Source organism: Neovison vison, chromosome 7 (genome assembly GCF_020171115.1).
Source record: "Neovison vison isolate M4711 chromosome 7, ASM_NN_V1, whole genome shotgun sequence".
Lineage (NCBI taxonomy): Eukaryota > Metazoa > Chordata > Mammalia > Carnivora > Mustelidae > Neogale > Neogale vison.
Genome location: NC_058097.1, coordinates 17,857,355 through 17,878,674, shown reverse-complemented (window position 1 = coordinate 17,878,674; position 21,320 = coordinate 17,857,355). Strand labels below are relative to the sequence as shown.

The window sequence follows — 21,320 nt, the reverse complement described above, 5'->3', positions numbered from 1 at the left end:
GTGGACCTCAGATCTCTGACTTGCACTGACTCACGAGGCCTCCAGGCCAGAAATGGGGAAGGACCAGATCTCAGCCCTAGAAGAAGACAGAGGCACTGGTGCCTCCTGCCTGAAGGCTGAAGCTGCCTGTCTTGGCTCTCCAGGGTATCCCCACCTTTCCACCTCACCAGGCAGCCACGGCCAGCAGACCAGAACACACATTTCCACCCAGTGCCCACTGGAAAAGGGTTTCGAACCAAGAAGTCACACTTCTCACATACAAAGAACATGCATATGATCCAGACAGAAAGATAGGAGCCCTTCACTTTAGGCCACAGGCCTAAATTCTCAGCATGGAATCCCCTAGGACAGGCTGTTCTGCTAAGTACCCTACCGCTGTAAGAAACCAGACTTCCGCTCCAGGGGCCTGGGATGCCAGGGACAGAAGTGTGGCTCTCAATGGTGCTTGAGCAGCAAAGCTTTCCCTAAAGCCAAGCTCACCACTCACCACCTCCTGAGGCCAGGTGGTGGTGGGGGAACACTGTCCAGGAAAGCCATTGCCCATTCTAGCCCTCCGCAAGAATCCTTAGGGAGAACAGCTTGCTGTCCTGTGGGTCCTCTCAGAACTTTGCCCACAGCTGTTGATGTTCACTGGATCCTCCCTTTGTACCAGTTCATCGTGATCCAACTCTAAAGCCTGCCCCTTGAAGTTTTCCATAACATTACTTGGCCCCCTCTCCCCCAGCACACTGCTCACATCCCTGATCAATCCTGATTCCTACTGAACCTTTCAAGTCACCAGTCACTGTTCCTGACAATGCCCCCTAACTATCCTCTCTGGCCAAGACAGGAGGTCCTTGGGGCATGGGCCATATGATCTCATCACCAGTTCTTCCAGGCCTAGCACATCAGGAATCTGAGAAGTAGTACATGTATGTACACACACACACACATATATCTGTGTGTTCACGTGCAATGACCAGTTCTAGCCCATTTTTCTCTCACACAAGGATGCCCCCGCCGGACAGATTTTGTATGCAGATTTTCTGTCTAGAAGATAGAAAACTTGAACTACAAGATTTTCTTTGTTTTAGCTTTCTCAGATTAAAGCAGTAAGTACTCCAGAAATCCTAATAAAAATGTGGCCATTTGCGCTGCCTTCGGCTCAGATCATGATCTCAGGGTCCTGGGATCGAGTCCCACATCGGGCTCTCTGCTCAGCAGGGAGCCTGCTTCTTCCTCTCTCTCTCTCTCTGCCTGCCTCTCCATTTACTTGTGATTTCTCTCTATCAAATAAATAAATAAAATCTTTAAAAAAAAAAATGTGGCCATTTGGAGGCGCCAGGGTGGCTCAGTTGGGGAGCATCTGACTCTTGGTTTCTGGTTTCAGCTGGGGTCATGATCTCAAAGTCATGAGATCAAGCCCCAAGCTGGCCTCTACAATCAGCAGGGAGTCTGCTTGGGATTCTCTCCCGATTCCTCTGACCCTATCCTCCATGTACTCTCTCTCTAAAATAAATAAATAAATGTATTTTTTTTTAATGTGGCCATTTGATTTATCAAAAGTAGTAAAATCACCCAGAACTATTTCCTTAATGGTTAAGCCAAATGACTCAAGGATAAGTGGGAGATATTTTTGTCTCCATGTATGGGAGCTCAATAACTATCACCAAAACAACAGATGCTTACATTTCCAAAGGGCTAAAATAGAAATTTAAGTATTTTGAATGCTTTTCTTAAAAAATAAACTATGTAATTATTTTGACAAAACTACCATCAAGCTATAAATACGGATTTTAAATTTTAAAAACACGAAGAGCTCAATTAAAAAAAAGTATTTAGTTAGAATCAATTCAAGAATCACCTCAGGCTGTCTGGAAAATAGGTAAGTTTTCCTGTTTTTGTTTCCAATTCCCAAATGATTTATCAATTATATAGATTTACCCAAAGGAAGAAAATTTATAGTCCCCATGGTACACTGAATAAGGCTTCCCAAAAATGTCCATGCCCTAATCCCAGAACCTGTGAATATGCTATTGCAGATTTTGCAGAAGAGATTAAGGGAGGAAAAAGTGATTAAGATAAGGCTCTTGAAATGGGAGACTGGACTGTCCTATGTTACCTGGATGGGGAGACAATGTAATCACAAGGGTCCCTGTAAGAAGGAGGCAAGAGGGTCTACTCAGGAAAGGTGATGTGGGGGTGCCTGGGTGGCTCAGCCATTAAGTATCTGCCTTCAGCTCAGGTGATGATCCCAGGATCCTGGGACTGAGCCCCTAGTCGGGCTCCCTACTCGGTGGGAAGCCTGCTTCTCCCTCTCCCACTGCCCCTGCTTGTGTTTCTCTCACTCTCTCTGTCAAATAAATAAACAAAAATCTAAAAAAGAAAAGAAAAGAAAAGCTGATGTGAAAGCAGAGACCGTTAGATGCTATGCTGCTGACTTTGAAGATGGAGAGATGGGGACACATGTTAAGAAATTCAGGTGGACACCAGAAGCCAGAAAAGGCAAGGAAACAGATTTTCTTCTCTAGGGCCTCCGAAAAGAACGGCACCCTGATGACATCAGGAATGATCAGTGTAGAAAATAAACACCTCAGCTCTTTGTCTCTTGCTCATCAGAGTGCTATGAAGTTAAAAGCTTTTGCAAGAAAAACACAGAGCTATAATGTATCTTCAATTGAAGCCATGATTTTATAACCAATGTTTTTTCCAAACACAATTAAGAGCCTGTATGTGAGGAGAAGGTACAAATGTGTGTGTGAAAGCTAGCTTGGGGTGAAAAATGGAATGTTAATCACTTCATTTAGTAACAGTGGCTGTGGCAGTGGCTTGGCTTAGGGCCACCATGCTACCTTTCCATCCTCTGGAAAGGACAAGTAACAAATCCACTTAGTTAGACGACTAACAAAGGCCTGCCTACTTCATGGGGCTGATAAATTAGGGGCGGGGGGAGGTGTGAATGCAACAGAGAAGACATAATATATATATATATTTTTAAAGATTTTATTTATTTATTTATTTGACAGAAAGAGATCACAAGTAGGCAGAGAGGCAGGCAGAGAGAGAGGAAGGGAAGCAGGCTCCCCGCCGAGCAGAGAGGCCAATGTGGGGCTTGATCCCAGGACGCTGGGATCATGACCTGAGCCAAAGGCAGAGGCTTTAATCCACTGAGGCACCCCGAGAAGACATAATATGTAAGTAAACCAGCAAGCAAACAAGAAAACACCTGATAGACACAATCTGCTCTGAAGGAAACAAAGCCAGGTGATGGGCTTGAAACGGGAATGGGGATGGCGATAGTGTAGTCAAGTTAGACCTTGCCAAGCTCTGACCCTTACGCGGAGGTATGCTTAACGAGAGAATCAGAAAAAGAACTTTGGGGGCAAAGGGAATGAGCCCACCATATCTGAGAAATAGGAAAAGATGACCAGTGGGGCTGGAGCTGAGAGACTTACAAAGAGTCAGAGCAGAGTCAACAGGACCCACTGGATGCGCGTGCTGCTGGTCTGAGAGCAGACAAGGATGCTGCCCAGGTTCTGTCTGAGACAAATGGGTGGATGGTGGTACTGCCTACTAAGAGAAGGAGCAGGCCTTTCAGACACGTTAAGTCAGAGCAGGTGGGTGGCTATATAAGGCCAGTGCAAGACTACGGCTCATCCCAGATGCTCAAGGCTGAGATGGGGAACACTCACTAAACAAACAGTGGTGTAGACAGAAAATTTAAAATGAAGTCACTGGAGGATTTTCCTACTGTGTTGTCCTGATACAATGGCTTTCTGTTTTCCCTTTGGGAGAAAAATTCAGGCCAGTCAAAGACTAGAAAAGGCAGAACAAACACAGAGAACAGCACCAGAAGCCCAAAATAGATGAGAAGATGTTAAAGGGCACGAAGTTACTCTCGATGGATTAAGTTGCCCCACTTGCAATGAATCCTCTCCCCAGGCCTTGAGAGGCTGTATGGCAGAGAGAAGTTAGTACTACCACTGCTGATCTTGAGGAATCAGGCAGACAGGAGAAAAAACAAAAGGCTATGGCCTGACTGCAGTCGTGCATTCTGCAGAGTCTGTTGTCCGTCTCAAGCTAGGGTCCTACAGAGGGCGTGTGGCCTGTCATGAAGAGACACTGTAGCCCTGGGTACCAGGGCAGAAGTGTGGCCTGAAGGGCTTCTGCAGTCTGGTCCTGGATACAGCCTTGTCCTTCCAAGACCGCAGGCCCTGGGCAGTCACTTGCCTCCTTGGACCTTGGTTCCCTTCTCTACCAAGTGAGGGGGGATCAGTTGGAAGGTGTTGTCAAATAGCTCTAAGGTTAACCTTAAAAAATACTGAGTCTCCAAAACAATCAGAAGGTACCATAAACCCCATCTGAAAGGTGAGGAAACTGAGGCCCTGAGAGGCTACAGGAGGGCTCGTGGTCTTGTAGATAACACTCCCAGAAGCTCAGTTCTCCTTTTCCTCTGAGGGACACTCAGGTGAGAACCAAGCAGGTGCCCACAAGGGTGAAGCTACTACCTCCTCCTTGAGGTGGCTCCCAGTCCAATCTCAGGAAAAAGCAAGATGCTCTGAAAGTAGAACACTTGAATTCCTCAAAGACAGGGCTCCATTTAAAAAAAAAAAAAAGAAAAAGAAAAGCTTAAAGTAACCCCTACAAGGCTTTTGGACCCCAAGCTAAGCTGACCTGACCAGTACTACTTCCTCCTGGTATCTGGCTGAATTCCATCAACTGTGAGAAGGGACTGGGCACAAAGCCTTCTAGCACCCCTCCCTGAAGGCTGCAATAACAAACAGTAGGGTAGGTGAGCAACGAATGCTAGGATTTGCCTGCAAGCCCCCCTTCTTTAGGGGATAGTACTCACCTTCTCTCAAGTAGCTCCTCCCCGTACCCATCCTGTCTGCAGTGGGAACTGCTAATCCTAGTAATTCCTCCTCCCTGACCCAAACTGGATCAGTAAGAGAGCTTCCTGGAATTTATCTACAAGGATGCTGGGAGGAAAGTGGGTCTCAAAGCTCTGGGCTGCCATTGTTCCCATCTTGTGTTGAAGGTTTGACAGCCTAAAGCTAATAAGCACAAAAAGCAGGTGCAAGAGGCAGAGAAGGAAGGTCTCAGCCTTTGAGTCCCTGAGACCATAATCCTCTGTTTTACCCTGCCTGAGTTCTGGCAGACCAACCTGGTTAGAGATGGGTTTCTCTCTCTTAAAGCAACCAAAGTCCTCTGGCTAAAGGGCCCATGTCTAAGCATCCTTTTGTTCACCTTGCATAATACCTGGTCCACAAAAGATGCTCAAGAAATGTTTGTTGAGGGCGCCTGGGTGGCTCAGTGGATTAAGCTGCTGCCTTCGGCTCAGGTCATGATCTCAGGGTCCTGGGATCGAGTCCCGCATCGGGCTCTCTGCTCAGTAGGGAGCCTGCTTCCCTCTCTCTCTGCCTGCCTCTCCATCTACTTGTGATTTCTCTCTGTCAAATAAATAAATAAAATCTTAAAAAAAAAAAAAAAAGAAATGTTTGTTGAAGTAAAAAGGGAAACATGGTCGAGGGCTGGCGGGAAGTCTGAAGTACAGGATTGTCAATGGTCAAACCACTTCATGACACACTGCCAGTGGATAGTGCTGGGCTTGACTGTGATGAGTTTTGTTGTCATTTTTCTTTTTTAAGAAAAGAAAAGCAATCAGAGCTGTCTGCCTGCATCCTGCCCCCACTTATACAGATTAATGGTTAAGCCACTTCTGGGCCCTGGAAAGAGGCCTGCAGATAGGCGGTGGACCTGGCTCTACCTAGGTCAGTTATTTAGCTCCTCTGGGTCTGTTTCCTCTTCTATGAAATAAGGCAGCTGATACAAGTATCTCTGCCCGCTCTGGAAAAATCCATAAATCTAACCCCCCCTTCCCATTAAGAGGGTCCAGCAGCTATGATGACTGTCGTACCTCTGCCTTGGTAAGCCTCCCCTCTAGCCCTACCACCCTCTGTTTCAGAAGACAACTCCAAACAGAACCCCTGCGGTCAAAGCCAGCACCTTCTAAGTTGGTAGCAGGAGCAATAATCACCCTCTCTGGGTGTGCCTGATGCAAGGGTGGAGTGATAAGGCCAGGACTGAGAGCTGTCACCCTTACCATAGGACTGTCTACAGAAGCCAGCTGTCTGAGAGGACACTGGGATGTGAGGTCCAGAAGGAAACAAGGGAGCACAGCTGCCTGGGTCAGGCCCTGTAGGAAGTCAGGTCCAGGTGGTTCTGAGGCAGAGGATGGCTGGAACTGCACAATGGGGACGACACTCTGACCAAAATGCTACAACTAACCATTCTTCCCTGTTTAAAGAGAATAAGCCTGGTCACTCCCAGAGAGAACGAATGGGTAGCCAGCCTGGCACCCACACAGAAAAGCCTGCCGTGTCAGACACCTATCAGATGCCAGTGACGCAAGGGGAAAGCCAAGCCTCACTGGGGCCAGGAGGCCTGAGGTGCCCACTTCAGATGCTCTGGCACCACCCACTTCCCCTTCCATGATCACTCAGAGCGGCAGAGTCTCCCTCCCAGAAGTGTGGGGGTGGCTGAGGGAAGGAAATGGTTCGTCATCTCGGCACTCCCAGACGCCATCCCTGGTTACAGTGCCCTGGAGGAAGGAGACTCCCGCACGATTGCTCCAGGCACCCACCCCATGCAACTTCCCTCCGCGAGACATGTTAGGGGCCTCAGTGCAGGGGAACTAGGAAAGGAGAGGACTCTCCCCACTAAATACAAAGATTTCTGCATCATCACCACGTTAGCACAGAACCTGGGAAGGGGGCTGGAGCTGTGCCTGCCCATTAGCTTCTGGCCCTGGCCCATGACTGACCAGCATACAGAGGCCAGCCCATACCCCACAAAGCTAGCCTAAGCCTTGGCCCCCATGCCACCAAGCCAGCCATCTCTCCCCAATAAATGGGTCCCAGTCAGAGTTGGGCTTTGAGTTTGAATCCCAGTTCTGCCACCCAGCCCTCCTGGTTCTCGACTGAATTCTCTCAGGGTGGATGAGAGGATCACACGAGAACGGCTATGGAACGGCAGCCTGCAGGAGGTACTCACCCTCAAGTCTCCCTCCCTCTCCATTCCTAGCACCAGCTTCATAGTCAATCCTGGGGACTTGAGACTTCCTGCTTCCTTTATTCCCAAGGGAGCAAGGGGGATGGACCACCCATCTGTCCGAATAGCTCAACAACAGCAGTCCCGGGCATGCTCCACTCTTGCTTATCCCCGGTTTCCTGGGGAGGCCACCCGTCTGGCCTTCAGCACACTTAACAGAGCTCAGCAGCCATGCCTGGTGCCTCTCAAAAGGTCACTCGTGAGACTGGCTATGGAGGGAAGGTGCTGGGCTGGCTTGGCCAGGGTGCTTGTTGAGCCTGAGGCTGCTGTGGAAGGAACACATGTGTCCTGGGAGACCTCCTGGCAGGGCCTGCTTCTCAAGGATGGCCACTTACTCAGAGCCATCCCTCCCCGGAAATGCATCAGCCAAATGTTTCTCCCCAAACCTCAAGTACCTTAAAAAATCTGACAGACCCATTGCCCCGGAGTAGCTCAACAATGGGTAACGGGAAAGCAAAGGACAACTTTTCACTCAGCAAAGGCAGCGTGGTGGCATCAGAGAAGGCCCATCATAACACTCACATGGCTGCTACCCCAAACTCTCAGAAGCTTGGGACTAAGGAACAGGATCTACACAATCCTAAGGCTAGGCCTCTGGCACCTCCAGGCAAAAGGGCTCAAGGGTACCCTGGGAGTCTGCTCTGCATGGAAGCCAAGGTAAGGAGCAGGAGAAAAAGGCTCTGCAAGTAGCTGGTGACAGCGGAGGCTGATACGGGGTGAAGCCTGCCCTCACAGGGGGATCCAGGCCCTCTACTGAGAAGCAGCAGGTGTCAGCTTGAAACCATGGGCAAGGCCAGGGGGTGCATATCCAGCACCTGCACAGAAGGGGCCTTCCAAGAGTCACACTCTTTCCCTGCCCCCAAAGAAATCGATACCTGATAGCCAGGGGAGGCGCAGGGAAGCCAGGGGGAGTCTAGCTAGGTCTGTCTAGGACATGGCTCAAGTGGCATCTGCCGTATCTAACAGTGCTACCTGCCTCAGGCTCCCACAGGACAGACTCGGTCTGTCACCCATGCTGAATCAGGCTAAGGAAAGGGGTGGCACTGTCCCACAAAACTGAGAGGCAACCTCAACCCCTAGGCCTTTGTATCTCTCCTCTAGAGTTGGGTTTGTCTTTTCCTTGTCTCCAGTGAGCTCCTTCTGAGCCTCTGGGAAAGTCGGCGGATGGGTGACCCCCGGTAGTGCAGGAGCCTGTGACTTCGCACACACTGCCAGATCCTGAGAGACGGGCATGCGCAAAACCCAGGTATGGTGGTGCAGTATTTCCAGGACACCTAGATATAGACTCCTGCCCAGCACGAGGGAAGCAAGGTATTGAGCAGTAACTAGTCCCCACTCAGCTCCACCCTGAGGTGGCCCCAGCCTGCAACCATACCAGAGGACACTTGAGAATCTCTGTTTTCAGAGACTGACAAACTCAGGTTTCAGAACTGGCCCTTCTGCTGTTGATGAAACCTCTTACCTCAAAAGACTTAACTTGTCCTGCAAAACAGTCTTAAATTGAGAATTTTCACCTCTGCTACAGAAGTGGGAGCTGGTGTTTGGAAGAAGAAAATAGGATACTGTAGACAAGAAATCTCCAGGACCAGGAATAATAATTTCCATGCCTGCCTGAGTTGCCTCACTTCACAAGGCTGCCAAGCTGTCTTGATATGTTAAGGTAATACAGGTCTCCCTGTGGCTAAGGGAAGAGGCCCAGAGAAAAGGACCAGGACTCAGCTGGCTACAAGGCCCAGCATACTGCTGCCCCAGGGAGGGGGAGCCTGGGAACAGAGGGCCTCTCACATGAAACAAGCTGCACCGCAGGGACCACGGCGGCTCCTGTGGCACCGGCACCATTAACTACCAGGGGAACCACCAGGGATTCCAAACAGATACCTGGCCTTTGGGCCCCAACTGCCAAACCACCATCTGCTCTGGACATCCTAGTGGAACCCGGGTTATCTTTCCATCCACTCCCAGCCAGGTCATTTCCCTCATCTCTGCTATCTGCTATGCTTCTCCCATGGCACATGCAAATGAGAAATATCGGCTATTTGTAGAATCTGTCCCACCCAGTGGAAGGAGGACCTAGCCCGAGATCAGGACACAAACACTCCTGGGGGCATGCTCCTAACAGACCATTCAGGGTAGGCTTAATTAAAGTAAGCTGTAGGGGGAGGAAAAGATGTTCACTTGAACATGACCATCCTGTGGGAGCAAGGCAGACAGTCCCCTTACTACCCTCTCAGCCCCCCTACCAGTGTCTAGTTGCGAGGTGCCATCTGCTTCAGGAGATATGCACCCCTCAACCCCCAATCCTCAGCTGTGGAGCTGCTTCTTTTCCAACAGTATGAAGAAGTTTGCTTCAAGGGTTCTCCTGAGGGGTTGTAGTAATTAAGGTAATACATGTGCCAAACTAAGACAACAGCTGACTCATGCACAGAAATGGCAAAGAGGAAATTACCAGCTACCCAGCTCTGAGGCAGACAGGGCTACCAATCCACACAGCTTGAATCTCCCTGGCCCTCTCTGAGGTTCAAGGCACAAAAGGAGAATCTGTCTTATCCTCAACCCCTTCAAAGCCCTCAAGATTAGGAGAAGCCCAAAACCCTCCCTCTGTCCACGCCTCTGACTCTTCCCAAAGCTTCCTCAATCCAGGGATCGCAGCCCACGCTGCTCGCTGCCAGCTCAGCGATGGGAGGGTCGGGCTGAGGGTACTCACCTGTCTGTAGACTATCTGCCCTGCTCTCAAGCCATTTGTCCATGAATTCTGACATTCTTATTTTGGACCAAATGTGCTCCTTGGTTTCACATTTAATGGAGGTCAAAAACACCTTACAAAAGGTAAACCTCAAAACTTCTGACCATGCAGAAACTTCTGACTGTGCAAGCTGAGAGAGGCCCAGATGTTCCTTGGAAAGTCTGACCACCAGCCTCATACTGAAGGTACTCTGTTCTTGTCTGCTCCCAGGACCAAGTGAGACCCCAAGAGTGGCGACACCCTGCTCCTGACAGCCCCAGAAGCAAAGACGTCCTTGCGGAGCTAGTACAGGAAAACCTACAAGAAAACACTTGAAACATCAACATCCTGTTTGTTTGCTATGCCATCTTCATCCTCCATAACTCAACTCCAGTTAACACATACTAACACGGCTTCTCAAATACAGAAAACACAAGCACTGGAAACAAAATGTAGTTTCAATTACATCTAACTCCACTCTGATACACATTCATAAAAGAACTGTATTTATTTAGGAATGAGGGGTGGCTCAGTTGGTTAAGCGGCTGACTTCGGCTCAGGTCATGATCCCAGCATCCTGGGATCGAGTCCCACACATCAGGCTCCTTGCTCGGCAGGGAGCCTGCTTCTCCCTCTGCCTCTGCCTGCCTCTCTGTCTGCCTGTGCTCACTTGCTCTCCCTCTCTCTCTCTGACAAATAAATAAATAAAATCTTTTTAAAAAACTGTATTTATTTATTTACTTAAGAACTTCAAATGTATAGGTTCTTCCTTCCACAGGTAGAAAAAACACTTTTTCTCAATTACAACAAAAGCTAACATGTATAACCCCTTTTTTATTAGACACTGTTCTAATCACTATACAGGACCTCACTAAATTCTCAAAGCCATTCCATATGTGAGTTACATATAAGTATTGTTTCCATTTTACAGATGGGGAAAAGAGAGGCACAGAGCAGTTAAGTAACTTACCTCAGGTAACACAGCTGCCAGGATGCAAATGCAGACCGTGTGGCTCCAGAGTCCATGCTCTTAAGTACTGAGCTACATACTGCTCCACAAGCTGACCGCAACCCTAAAGATGTGTTTCCTCACATGACTAAATGTGAGCCCAGAGCTGATTCAACGACACTGACCCCTAACAAACAGAGAAGGGGGGATGGTCACTCCTCTTACAGCTAGAAGGTGGCAGCAGAGCCCCCATGCACAATCAGTGCCACAATAGTTAGGGCAGAGTAGGGAAGCTACGATCCAAATAAAGGCATCTCCCAGCCAAGGGCAGGCTGCAGGCCAGCAGGGACCTGACTCAGGAATGGTTCCAGAACCACACTTGGTTTACTGAAGCCACAGTAGTGAGGCAGAGCTCAGCAAGATGCAGAAAGAGCCCACGGGCATTATGCTCACTCTGGAAGAGTAGTGATAAAAAGATGTGGTCCAAGTCCCAGTGAGGGTATTGTTGGGTAAATATGAATAAGTCACACAAGGCAGAGAGGTAAATGTCATGAGAGAAATATGGTCAGAACCAAAAGGGTTAGGCGGTATTACACAGGGGGACATAAGCAGGAAGAATACCCCCACAGTAAGAAGGGCACCTATGAAGAGGCAGAGCAGAGAATGTCTGCAGTGTATCTCGGGCCTCACAAACATGCTGGTGTGCAGCCCATGTGGAAGGTAGAGAGGGCAGAAGATGCCAAGCAAGGCTTACAGGCCTGTGTCCCTGGCAGACAGACAAGGGACAGGAAGTAGAGAGCAGAGACCTGAGATAGAGCAATGAATCAGGAGGCCATGGAAAGAGCCCAATGGGGAGGCAATGACAGTAAGGACAGAGAAGGGGACCAGATTAAAGACATACTTGGAGAATGGCAGAACCATGGGCTGGATGTGGAAAGGGACAGGGTGAAGTGAAGATTAGTCTGAAGAGTGCCACCTGGGGGCTGGGTGAACAGCAACTGTCAGTGGACACAAGGAAAGCAGGAGGATCTGGGTTTTGCAGTCGGATAAACTTAGTTTGAGGCAAGCAGGTTCACTGTGTGCTGGACTGTAAACAAAGCACTGAGGTTTCAGGAGATATGACCTGCTCAAAGACAGAGAAGAGCCAGAGAAGTGAGTTGTATAACTGCCTGGATGGCTCACAAGCTGCCCTTCAACTGCACTTTCAGGCCTTGGCAAAGTACAGTCAACCATTCACAGGCCACAGAATCTTGGGGCCCCTCAAAGAAAAGAGAGAACTGCCTCTACCGCCTCCACACCCACTTCACGCAGCTACCATAAGGTCTACTCAGCAACAAGATGCAAGCAACCAGAGAAAGCAGCAGCCCCTGGCAGAGGAGAAAAGAAGGGTGGGGTGGGGTGAGGGGACTCTGTGTGTGTGTGTGTGTGTGTGTGTGTGCACACGCACGCGCATGTGTGCAGGCGCTCGCGTGTGTATGACAGACAGAGGTTATCTCCTACAGTCAAGAATTAGAGAGGGGTGGAGGCTCTCTCTCAGTCAAGTCCATCTTCTGTTGTTAATGGTTTCACTCAACCAGATCAGGAACTATAAGAAAAGGGGCTTCAGTTCTACACTTGGGCCTCTCCTTTCTCATAAGTTTCTCTTCAGGGACTTGTGAAAGGCTGGACTAAGCCAAAGACCAGGTACTTCTTGCAGCAGCACCTGGGCAGGCCAAGGCTAGACTTCCTTAGTTACCTTCTTCTTTTTTTTTCTTTTTTCTTTTTTTTTTTTTAAAGATTTTATTTATTTATTTGACAGAGAGAGATCACAAGTAGATGGAGAGGCAGGCAGAGAGAGAGAGAGAGAGAAGCAGGCTCCCTGCTGAGCAGAGAGCCCAATGCGGGACTAGATCCCAGGACCCTGAGATCATGACTTGAGCTGAAGGCAGCGGCTTAACCCACTGAGCCACCCAGGCACCCCTAGTTACCTTCTTCTTAGAGTCACTCAGACAAGGGCGGTTCGATTTGCACTCTTCTACTTGCTCTGAATGACACTGAGACTTGGCATCTAAAATGGCCATCACCAGGCCATTTTATTAATAAAAGAATTCTTAAAACAAATTATCAGCAAAATCCTATAAGCACAACATAGTAGTTTGCAGTCTGTTCACCTACTACTCAGAAGATACCAAGCTGGATGAACTACTTCCACAGGGCCTGTCCTCCCCATCTCTTGAATCCCAGATACCACCATGCTCTTCTGGACCACTGAGACAGTCCCTAACTGGCCTCCTTCACCTGCTCCTGTCCCCTCCAACCTGGACAGATCATACCTCCACTTAAATCCCTCAGTGGCTCCCTGTAACACCCAACCCACTGTCTCCCTGACCCAGTAACAACCATCAGGCGCAAAGCTGCTTAAACCCTCCAACCTGAAGCCCTCAGCCCTTAAGCACAAGATTGCAGGTGGCATTATTTTCAAAATTTCTTTTACCCTCTAATAACAAATTCATAAAAATAGACTGATATATAAATGAATAAGAAAAAACAAATGTACAGAAAACTCGATGGTGGACTGGGAACAAACTCTGTACCTACATATTTCACAAAACCTGATGTGCTACAGTATAAACAAGCATTAAGCAAACTTTTTCTTTTTTTTTTTTTAAGTAAACTTTTTCAAAGTACAGACCACATCATATTACTGATCATGATGGAAAAAGGCTAGGCTCAGCCAATTAAACAAATAAATAGTGCCCGATCATGTGAAAATTATTCAAGCATTCTATTGTCTTGAATACAACCTGGGTCAGGAAGAAAAATCAAGAATAAAGAATGTAATAACTATCTTAAAATGAAAAGCTCAAACTAAAACAGCATATCAAATTCATAAAAAGAGAGGGCACTAGGGTGGCACAGTTGGTTAAGCATCTGTCTCTTGGTTTTGGCTCAGGTCATGATCTGAGGGTTGCGAGACTGAGCCCCAAGTCAGGCTCCACACTCACCGTGAGGTCTACTTAAGACTCTCTCTTCCTCTGACCTTCCCCCACATGCACTCTCTCTCTTCTCTCTCTCAAATAAATTAATTTAAAAATTTTTTGTGAGGGTCACAGGGGTGGGTCACTTAAGCATCTGCCTTTGGCTCAGGTCATGATCCCTGTATCCTGAGATTGCATAGGGCTGCATAGGGCTCCCTACTCAGCAAGGAGTCTGCTTCTCCCTCTCCCTCTGCCCCTCCCACTACATGTGCTCCCTTACTATCTTTCTCTCAAATAAATAAATAAAATCTTTAAAAAAAAATTGTGAGGCATAAAGTAGTACTTAGAAAAAATATGTAACAATACACATCTATCTTTATTCTTTTTAAAAGATTTTATTTATTTTTGACAGAGAGAGACACACAACGAGAGAGGGAACACAAGAAAGGGGAGTGGGAGAGGGAGAAGCAGGCTTCCCGCCGAGCAGGGAGCTGGAGACAGGTTCAATCCCAGGACCCTAGGATCATGACCTGAGCCAAAGACAGACGCTTAATGACTGAGCCACGCAAGCATCCCTGCTGAAGGAAATTAAAGAAGATCTAAACAAATGGAAAAACATTTCACATTCATGGACCAGAAGATTTAACATTATTAGGATGACAATACTTCCCATACTGATCTACAGATTCAGTGCAATCCATTAAAATCCCACCTGATTTCTTTATAGTAATTAACAAGCTGATTCTAAAATTCATATGGAATTGCAAAGGAACCGGAAGAGTCAGAGCAATCCTGAAAAAGAAGAAAAAAGTTCAAGGACTCACACTTCCCAATTTCAAAACTTACTACAAAGCAACAGTAATCAAGACAGTATGGTATAGACAAGGACAAATATATAGATCAATGGAATAGAATTGAGAATCTAGAAAAAAAAAATCCATACATCTTTGGCTCAAATGATTTTCAACACAGGTACCAAGATCATTCAGTGAGGAAAGAATAGTTTTTTCAACAACTGATGCTAGGACAATTGGGCAGCCACAGGCAAATGAATGAAGTTGGATCCTTACCTCACACCATAAAAATTAAATGGATCAAAACCCTAAATAAAAGTTGTTACCACATGACCCAGCAATTCCACTCCTAGGTATACAACCAAATGAAATGAGACATGTGTCCACACAAAAACTTGTACACAAATGTTTACAGCATAAATCATAACAGTCAAAAAGTAGGAACAATCCAAATATTCTTTTAAAAAAAGAAAACAGGGGTGCCTGGGTGGCTCAGTGGGTTAAGCATCTGCCTTTGACTCAGGTCATGATCCCAGGGTCTGGGGATCAAGCCCTCCATTGGGTTCCCTGCTCAGCAGAGAGCCTGCTTCTCCTCTACCTGCCGTTCCCCCTGCCTGTGCTTGCTCTCTGTCTCTCACTCGCTTGCTCTCTCTGTGTCAAATAAATAAAATCTTTAAAAAAAAATCCAAATACTCACCAACAGACACATGGGTAAGCAAAATGTGATATACCCATATAATAGAATATTATCTGGCCATAAGAAGAAACGAAGTTCTAATACACACTACAACTTAGATGAAGCTCAGAACATTATGCTAAGTGAAAGAAGCGGTATGCAAATATAACACTTGTTGTATGACTCCACTGATATGAAATGTCCAGGAAAAGGAAAATCCATGGAGACAGAAAGTAGATTAGTGGTTTCCAGGGGCAGCAGGGAAGGAGAGTAAGAGAATGACTGCTAATGGGTATGGGGCTTCTCTTTGGGGTGATGAAAATGTTCTGGAACTAGATAGAGGTGATGGTAGCACAACTCTGTGAGTACATTAAAATCACTGAAATGCATACTTTAAAGGGGTGAATCTTATGGTCTGGTCAGCAGAGAGTTTGTTTAAGATTTTTCTCCCATTTCCTCACCTTCTGCCCTTCCCCCTGCACTCTCCTTCTCTCTCTCAAATAAATAAATAAAACTTTTTTTTAAAGATTTACTTAAGTAATCTCTACACCCCACATGAGGCTTGAACTCATGACCCTGAGATCAAAAGAGTCATGTGCTTGGGGCGCCTGGGTGGCTCAGTGGGTTAAAGCCTCTGCCTTTGGCTCAGGTCATGATCCCAGGGTCCTGGGGTCAAACCCCACTTCAGGCTCTCTAGTCAGTGGGGAGCCTGCTTCCTCCTCTCTCTCTCTCTCTCTCTCTCTGCCTGCCTCTCTGCCTACTTGTAATCTCTGTCTGTCAAATAAATAAATAAATATTTTTTAAAAAAGAGTCAAGTGCTCTACTAACTGACCAGCAATGAGGACCCCCCTGCTTTTTTTTTTTTTTTTTTTTTTTTTTAGGTTTTGACAATATTAATTAGAGCCATTTTCCCATAAAGAGAATCAGATGGCCAAAGCAGAATATACGGAAAGTGATGCCACAAGAATGAACTTACTTGAACAAGCTAACAAGAAGGGAAGGGAAAGTCTTTAAAATGTTCTCCCCAAAAGACCAGCTGGCCCTGATAGATTCGCTGACAAGTTTTTTTAAACTTACAAATCAAAAGTAATCTACATACACAGTCATGAAAATAAGGAACTCCTCCCAATGACCTAGCAGGATTCTTCTTAACTACACAAGATAATACTGAGTTATCTCAATATATACCCATAAGGCACATATAAATATAACTGTCCACTTATGATGAAATGCTTCCAGTTAAGTATTTCAAAATAAGGAAAGGAGTCCTTTTTTTAACCAAAATCTACCACCTTCTGAAGTTCCATCGCATGCCTAAGTTCTTATGATTCTTACTGCCCAGGCTGCCCAGCTTAGCCTCCACCCCCTCTGGAAGGTCTCCTCTACAACAGTTCACTCTTGAACTAGTTACTTATTAGCAAATCTGATCACATTTTGCCTACGTTCAGAACACTCCTGCAATCCCCACTGCTTAAATAAAGAAGTCCATGCCCCTTGGAATGGAACATAAGACTCTTCCTTCAACTGGGTCATTCTGACTGGCATCCCATCACACAAGACAACTTACAGATCTACTCACAGGCCTTACTGTACCACCACACAGACCCACCTGACAAACTCCTGTATGTCTCTCAACACCAAGCCAGAACACCCCTGTAAACCCACAGTAACCACCACTCTCCCTCAGACACAACAGTATCAAGAAGATACATCAACACTCAATTATCTCACCTGAAGTTAACACCAAAGTCTCAAATTCTAGACCCAGACTAGGCTACCATCGTCACTCACCTCCCACCAGCCATATATCCTAACAGTCCCAATAGCCTTCATCACAACCAAGGGTCTCTTGGAAATCAGAAGCAACAGGCAGAAAAAGGCTTTAGCTGCTGCCATCCTCCATCTCATGTCCCCAGTGAAATACATGCTACTAGCTTCAGGTCCAATTGTTACGAACGATGATACTTTCAGTTTTGGATAATGTATGCTCATTAAGTACCCCCACCCCCTGCATATGTATGTACACATACCAAAAAAAGCAATCCCAGAAAATGAAAAGTGCCAAAGGGGATTCTGATCTTCCAAATCCAGCATTGGGATAAACAAGCCCACCATCATTCCTAAGAGGAACGTCTTCCCTCTACCCCTACATCTATCTTGTGCTAGATCTTTTCAGCCATTCAGCCTGTCCTGTCTCCTGGAAAAGCCAGAGGCATCCATCCTTCCTAGAGAGAATCCCTATCTATCTGCAAACTGATTCCTACTTTTTTTTTTTTTTAAGATTTTTACTTATTTATTTGACAGAGAGACACAGTAAGAGAGGGAACACAAGTGGGGAGCGGAGAAGGGGGAGAAGTAGGCTTCCCATCAAGCAGGGAGCCCGATGTGGGGCTCAATTCCAGGATCCTGGGACCATGACCCGAGCCAAAGGCAGATACTTAACAACTGAGCCACCTAGACGCCCCTGATTCCTACTTTCTACTTTAAGGAATAATCAGGGAGGTTATCAGAAAAGACAGGAAGGTGGGGGGGGCACCTGGGTGGCTCAGTGGGTTAAAGCCTCTGCCTTCGGCACAGGTCATGATCTCAGGGTCCTGGGATCAAGCCCCACATTAGGCTCTCTGCTCAGCGGGGAGCCTGCTTCCCCCTCTCTGCCTACTTGTGATTTCTGTCAAATAAATAAATAAAATCTTTATTTAAAAAAAAAAGAAAGAAAGAAAGAAAGGACAGGAAAAAAAGCCCTCAGAGCCGGCAGCCAGAGTGAAATGAAAATAGGTGTTAATTCCCAAAGGGGCCCTTTTCTCCTGCCAAACAAGAGACGCACCACTCAGGACGTAAAAAAAGGTGCCAACTTTCCGGATACATTAGTGTGGGGACCAATACTTCATCTACTGTCTCCAAGCCCCTTCTCCTATAGGCCCATGTCTTGGGCCTAGACAGGGTCTGACTGCATAAGGGCCCCAAATGCACTTCCCCACAATATTACATTCTCAACATCAAGGCACATGACCAGCAGCTGGCCTCCAACTGGTGCAGAGGGGGTCAAAAACTCCATCTTATGAGTGAGGCAAACAGATGTGGCTCCACATGGGTCTACTCAAAGAGACTCAGGTCAGCCCAGGTAGACCTTGAACCTCCCCCTCCCACCTCATCTGCTCCACTCCATGGATCTCAAACCAAATGAGCAATGCAAAAAACGGTTCTTACTAAAGAAGGATGAGCATGTGAAACTTAGAATACCAAGCCTAGCGCATGGTAAAAGGCTGTATTCCAAATCCATCTGATAGATGTGAGGACTTCTTGATACAAGGGCATCTGCTTTTGCTTATTTTAATTCTATTTACAATTTTTAAACAAATAATATATGCACAAGAAAGAAAATGTGAAGATTTTAAAAGTGAAAAATTTCTTTCCCAGTCCTATCCCTAGTCACCCTATCACTTCCCAAGGGATAGCTGATATTACAAGTTTTTCTATAGATTTCCAAAGATATTCAATGCATGTATAAGCAGGTACAGATATGCTCAATTTGCCTTTTTAATTTTTACACACTTCATAGCATATCATACACTGTTCTATGCCTTATATTTTCCACTTAACAATACACTCTAGAGATTACTCTAAATCAGTACCTAAAGAACCTCCTCGGGCGCCTGGGTGGCTCAGTGGGTTAAGCCGCTGCCTTCGGCTCAGGTCATGATCTCAGGGTCCTGGGATCGAGTCCCGCATCGGGCTCTCTGCTCAGCAGGGAGCCTGCTTCCTCCTCTCTCTCTCTCTGCCTGCTTCTCTGCCTACTTGTGATCTCTCTCTGTCAAATAAATAAATAAAATCTTTAAAAAAAAAAAAAAAAAAGAACCTCCTCATTCTTTTCATGGCTGCACAGTATTCTTTTCTGTAGATTAATATGCATTTAACCAATGTTCAAGGTTGCTTAAAGTGACAGTTAATAACAGATTATAACAGTTACTTCTACATAATAAGCCTCTTCTTCCCTGCCACCAAAGCAGTACAAAAGTTCAAGAGCACACTTGGCATAAGAAAAAGATTAAGGGGAATCTAAGTGGCTCAGTTGGGTAAGCCACTGACTCTTGAGTTCGGCTCCATGATCTCAGGGTTTTGAGATCAAGCCCCTTGTCCCTCTTCTTCCCCCTCTGCCCCTTCTCCCTGCTTTGCAGGCATTCTCTCTCTCTCTCAAATAAATAAATAAAATCTTGGGGGGGATTATAGCCACATGCTACACAAAGAAGTCAAATATGCCACACACATCCTGATTAATAACTAAAGGCCAGTTTTCCCTGAGATCAAAGCCAAAAGATTTCAGACTCCTTACAAGTAGGTGAATCCTGAGCAAGTCTAGATTTCAAGTTCTTGAAATTGGTCAATTAGAAAAAAGATATCTGTGTCTTACATTAAACATAGATGGGGAAAGATTTAACATTTAAGTGCTGCTCTCTCTTTGGAAAAAGGCAGCTGCCTTCTCTCGGTGTCTGGGGCACAAAAAGTAGAGAGAACCAGGGCAGAGACACAGAGACTTTGCCTGCCTTCATGTCGATGCCAGGGGCTTGCACCATGTCACTTAGGCCACTGAAGGAACAGATGGACTTCGGACCATCTTCTGATGGAGGTTTCTATCCCTTCAACTGTACATAGCCCAAGTGGTTGAAAGCGTGCCTGAGCAGTATCGGAGGACCATGTGCAGGGCCCAGAGCATTCCATAAATCTGAGGTCACTGACTGCAAACCCAAGTCTTACACACTTCATATTCATTAAAAAATTGCCTCAACCACGTTCCAGATGGGAGGCCACTTAAAAACCGATTCTTAATAATGGTGAAGTAACAAAGAAGCCAGAGTTGGCAGCAGTCTCCTTCTCCATTTATGCCGGAGTCCCAGGATGGTCAAATGCCAATGGGAGTGAGGGCTTCTAAGGCATATCTCCACTAGGAGCAAGCTCGGGTTGGCTTTGACTGCAAGCAGTTCAAATTCCAATTAATTTTTGGAATGGAAGCCCATACCATCCCAGCCAGGGCCATGATTTAGGATTCTCCATCCAGTGACTTGGCTTTAGGTAAGATAGTCTCCAACCTCTTGGCTGCCACCATGATTCTCATCACAGAATGGATCAGAAGAGAAGAACAAATATTCTCTTAACCAATGACTCACCAGGAAGTCTGTTCATGTTGACACCTTGAGCTGAGAGTCCTATTCCCATGTACCTTCAAAAAAATCACACACAAAAATTTGGTTAGCAAATGATTATGCATCTCCCTTCTAAAACATTTCTTGGTAAAAGAAAAACAAGAAAAGCAATGAATATAAGACTCTTTTTTTTTTTAATATTTTATTTATTTATTTGACAGAGATCACAGCAGACAGAGAGAGAGAGAGGGAAGCAGGCTCAGGCTGAGCAGAGAGCCGGATGCGGGACTTGATCCCAGGACCCTGAGATCATGACCTGAGCCGAAGGCAGAGGCTTAACCCACTGAGCCACCCAGGCGCCCCTGAATATAAGACTCTTAAAACAATTCTTGGAGACCCTTCATATTTTGATTTTCTAATGAAAATCTAAAAAATCATCTAAATGCTTTAAGTAGCTGGAGAAACAAGAGGTAGTGTCTGTAAACAGGAACTTCAGTTTCAGATGAAAGTTTCCTGAAATCACTGTTTCCAGTCCCTTGGTTTCTGGCTCCAGCTAACGCAGCGGAATCTATCCTCAAGAAGTACCTAAAGTAAGTATTTGAATCCTACGTAGTGCTTGGCAGAACGATGCAAGATCAAGCCCACGGGGATAAGCCACTATTCAGCAAGGACCAAGACATGGAAAAAATACAGCCAGGTTGGGTCTGTATAGAATTATCAAGACCCCAGGGTTCCTCTCTGGGTATCTCCAAACTTACTAACGTAACCTAATACATGCACTCACCACTGGCCTCCCTGATCATCCAATGTTGAGGCAGGGTGTCCTTAAGCCCTAAGGATCCCCCTACCCCCACTCCTCCCACCCAGGTACCTAAACACCTAAGTTATCCACAGCAAAGCAGGGCCCATGCTGTGTACCTCGGTCAAAGATGTCTCAGTGGAATTCATGAGTAGGCAGGCCAGAAAAGGAAATGAACAGAGTTTTTTAGTCTGCT

At 46.4% G+C, this 21,320-nt stretch overlaps 1 protein-coding gene across 2 annotated transcripts in view; it reads right to left on the bottom strand.

Annotated features, from left to right (window-relative positions):
* RANBP10 (RAN binding protein 10) overlaps nt 1-21,320 on the bottom strand; it is a 66,591-nt gene that overhangs the window by 19,508 nt on the left and 25,763 nt on the right. For both annotated transcript variants that reach the window (XM_044255922.1, XM_044255921.1), the window contains one exon: nt 20,350-20,402. In XM_044255922.1, coding sequence (XP_044111857.1) covers nt 20,350-20,402 — 53 coding nt within the window. The remainder of the gene's footprint in view (nt 1-20,349; nt 20,403-21,320) is intronic.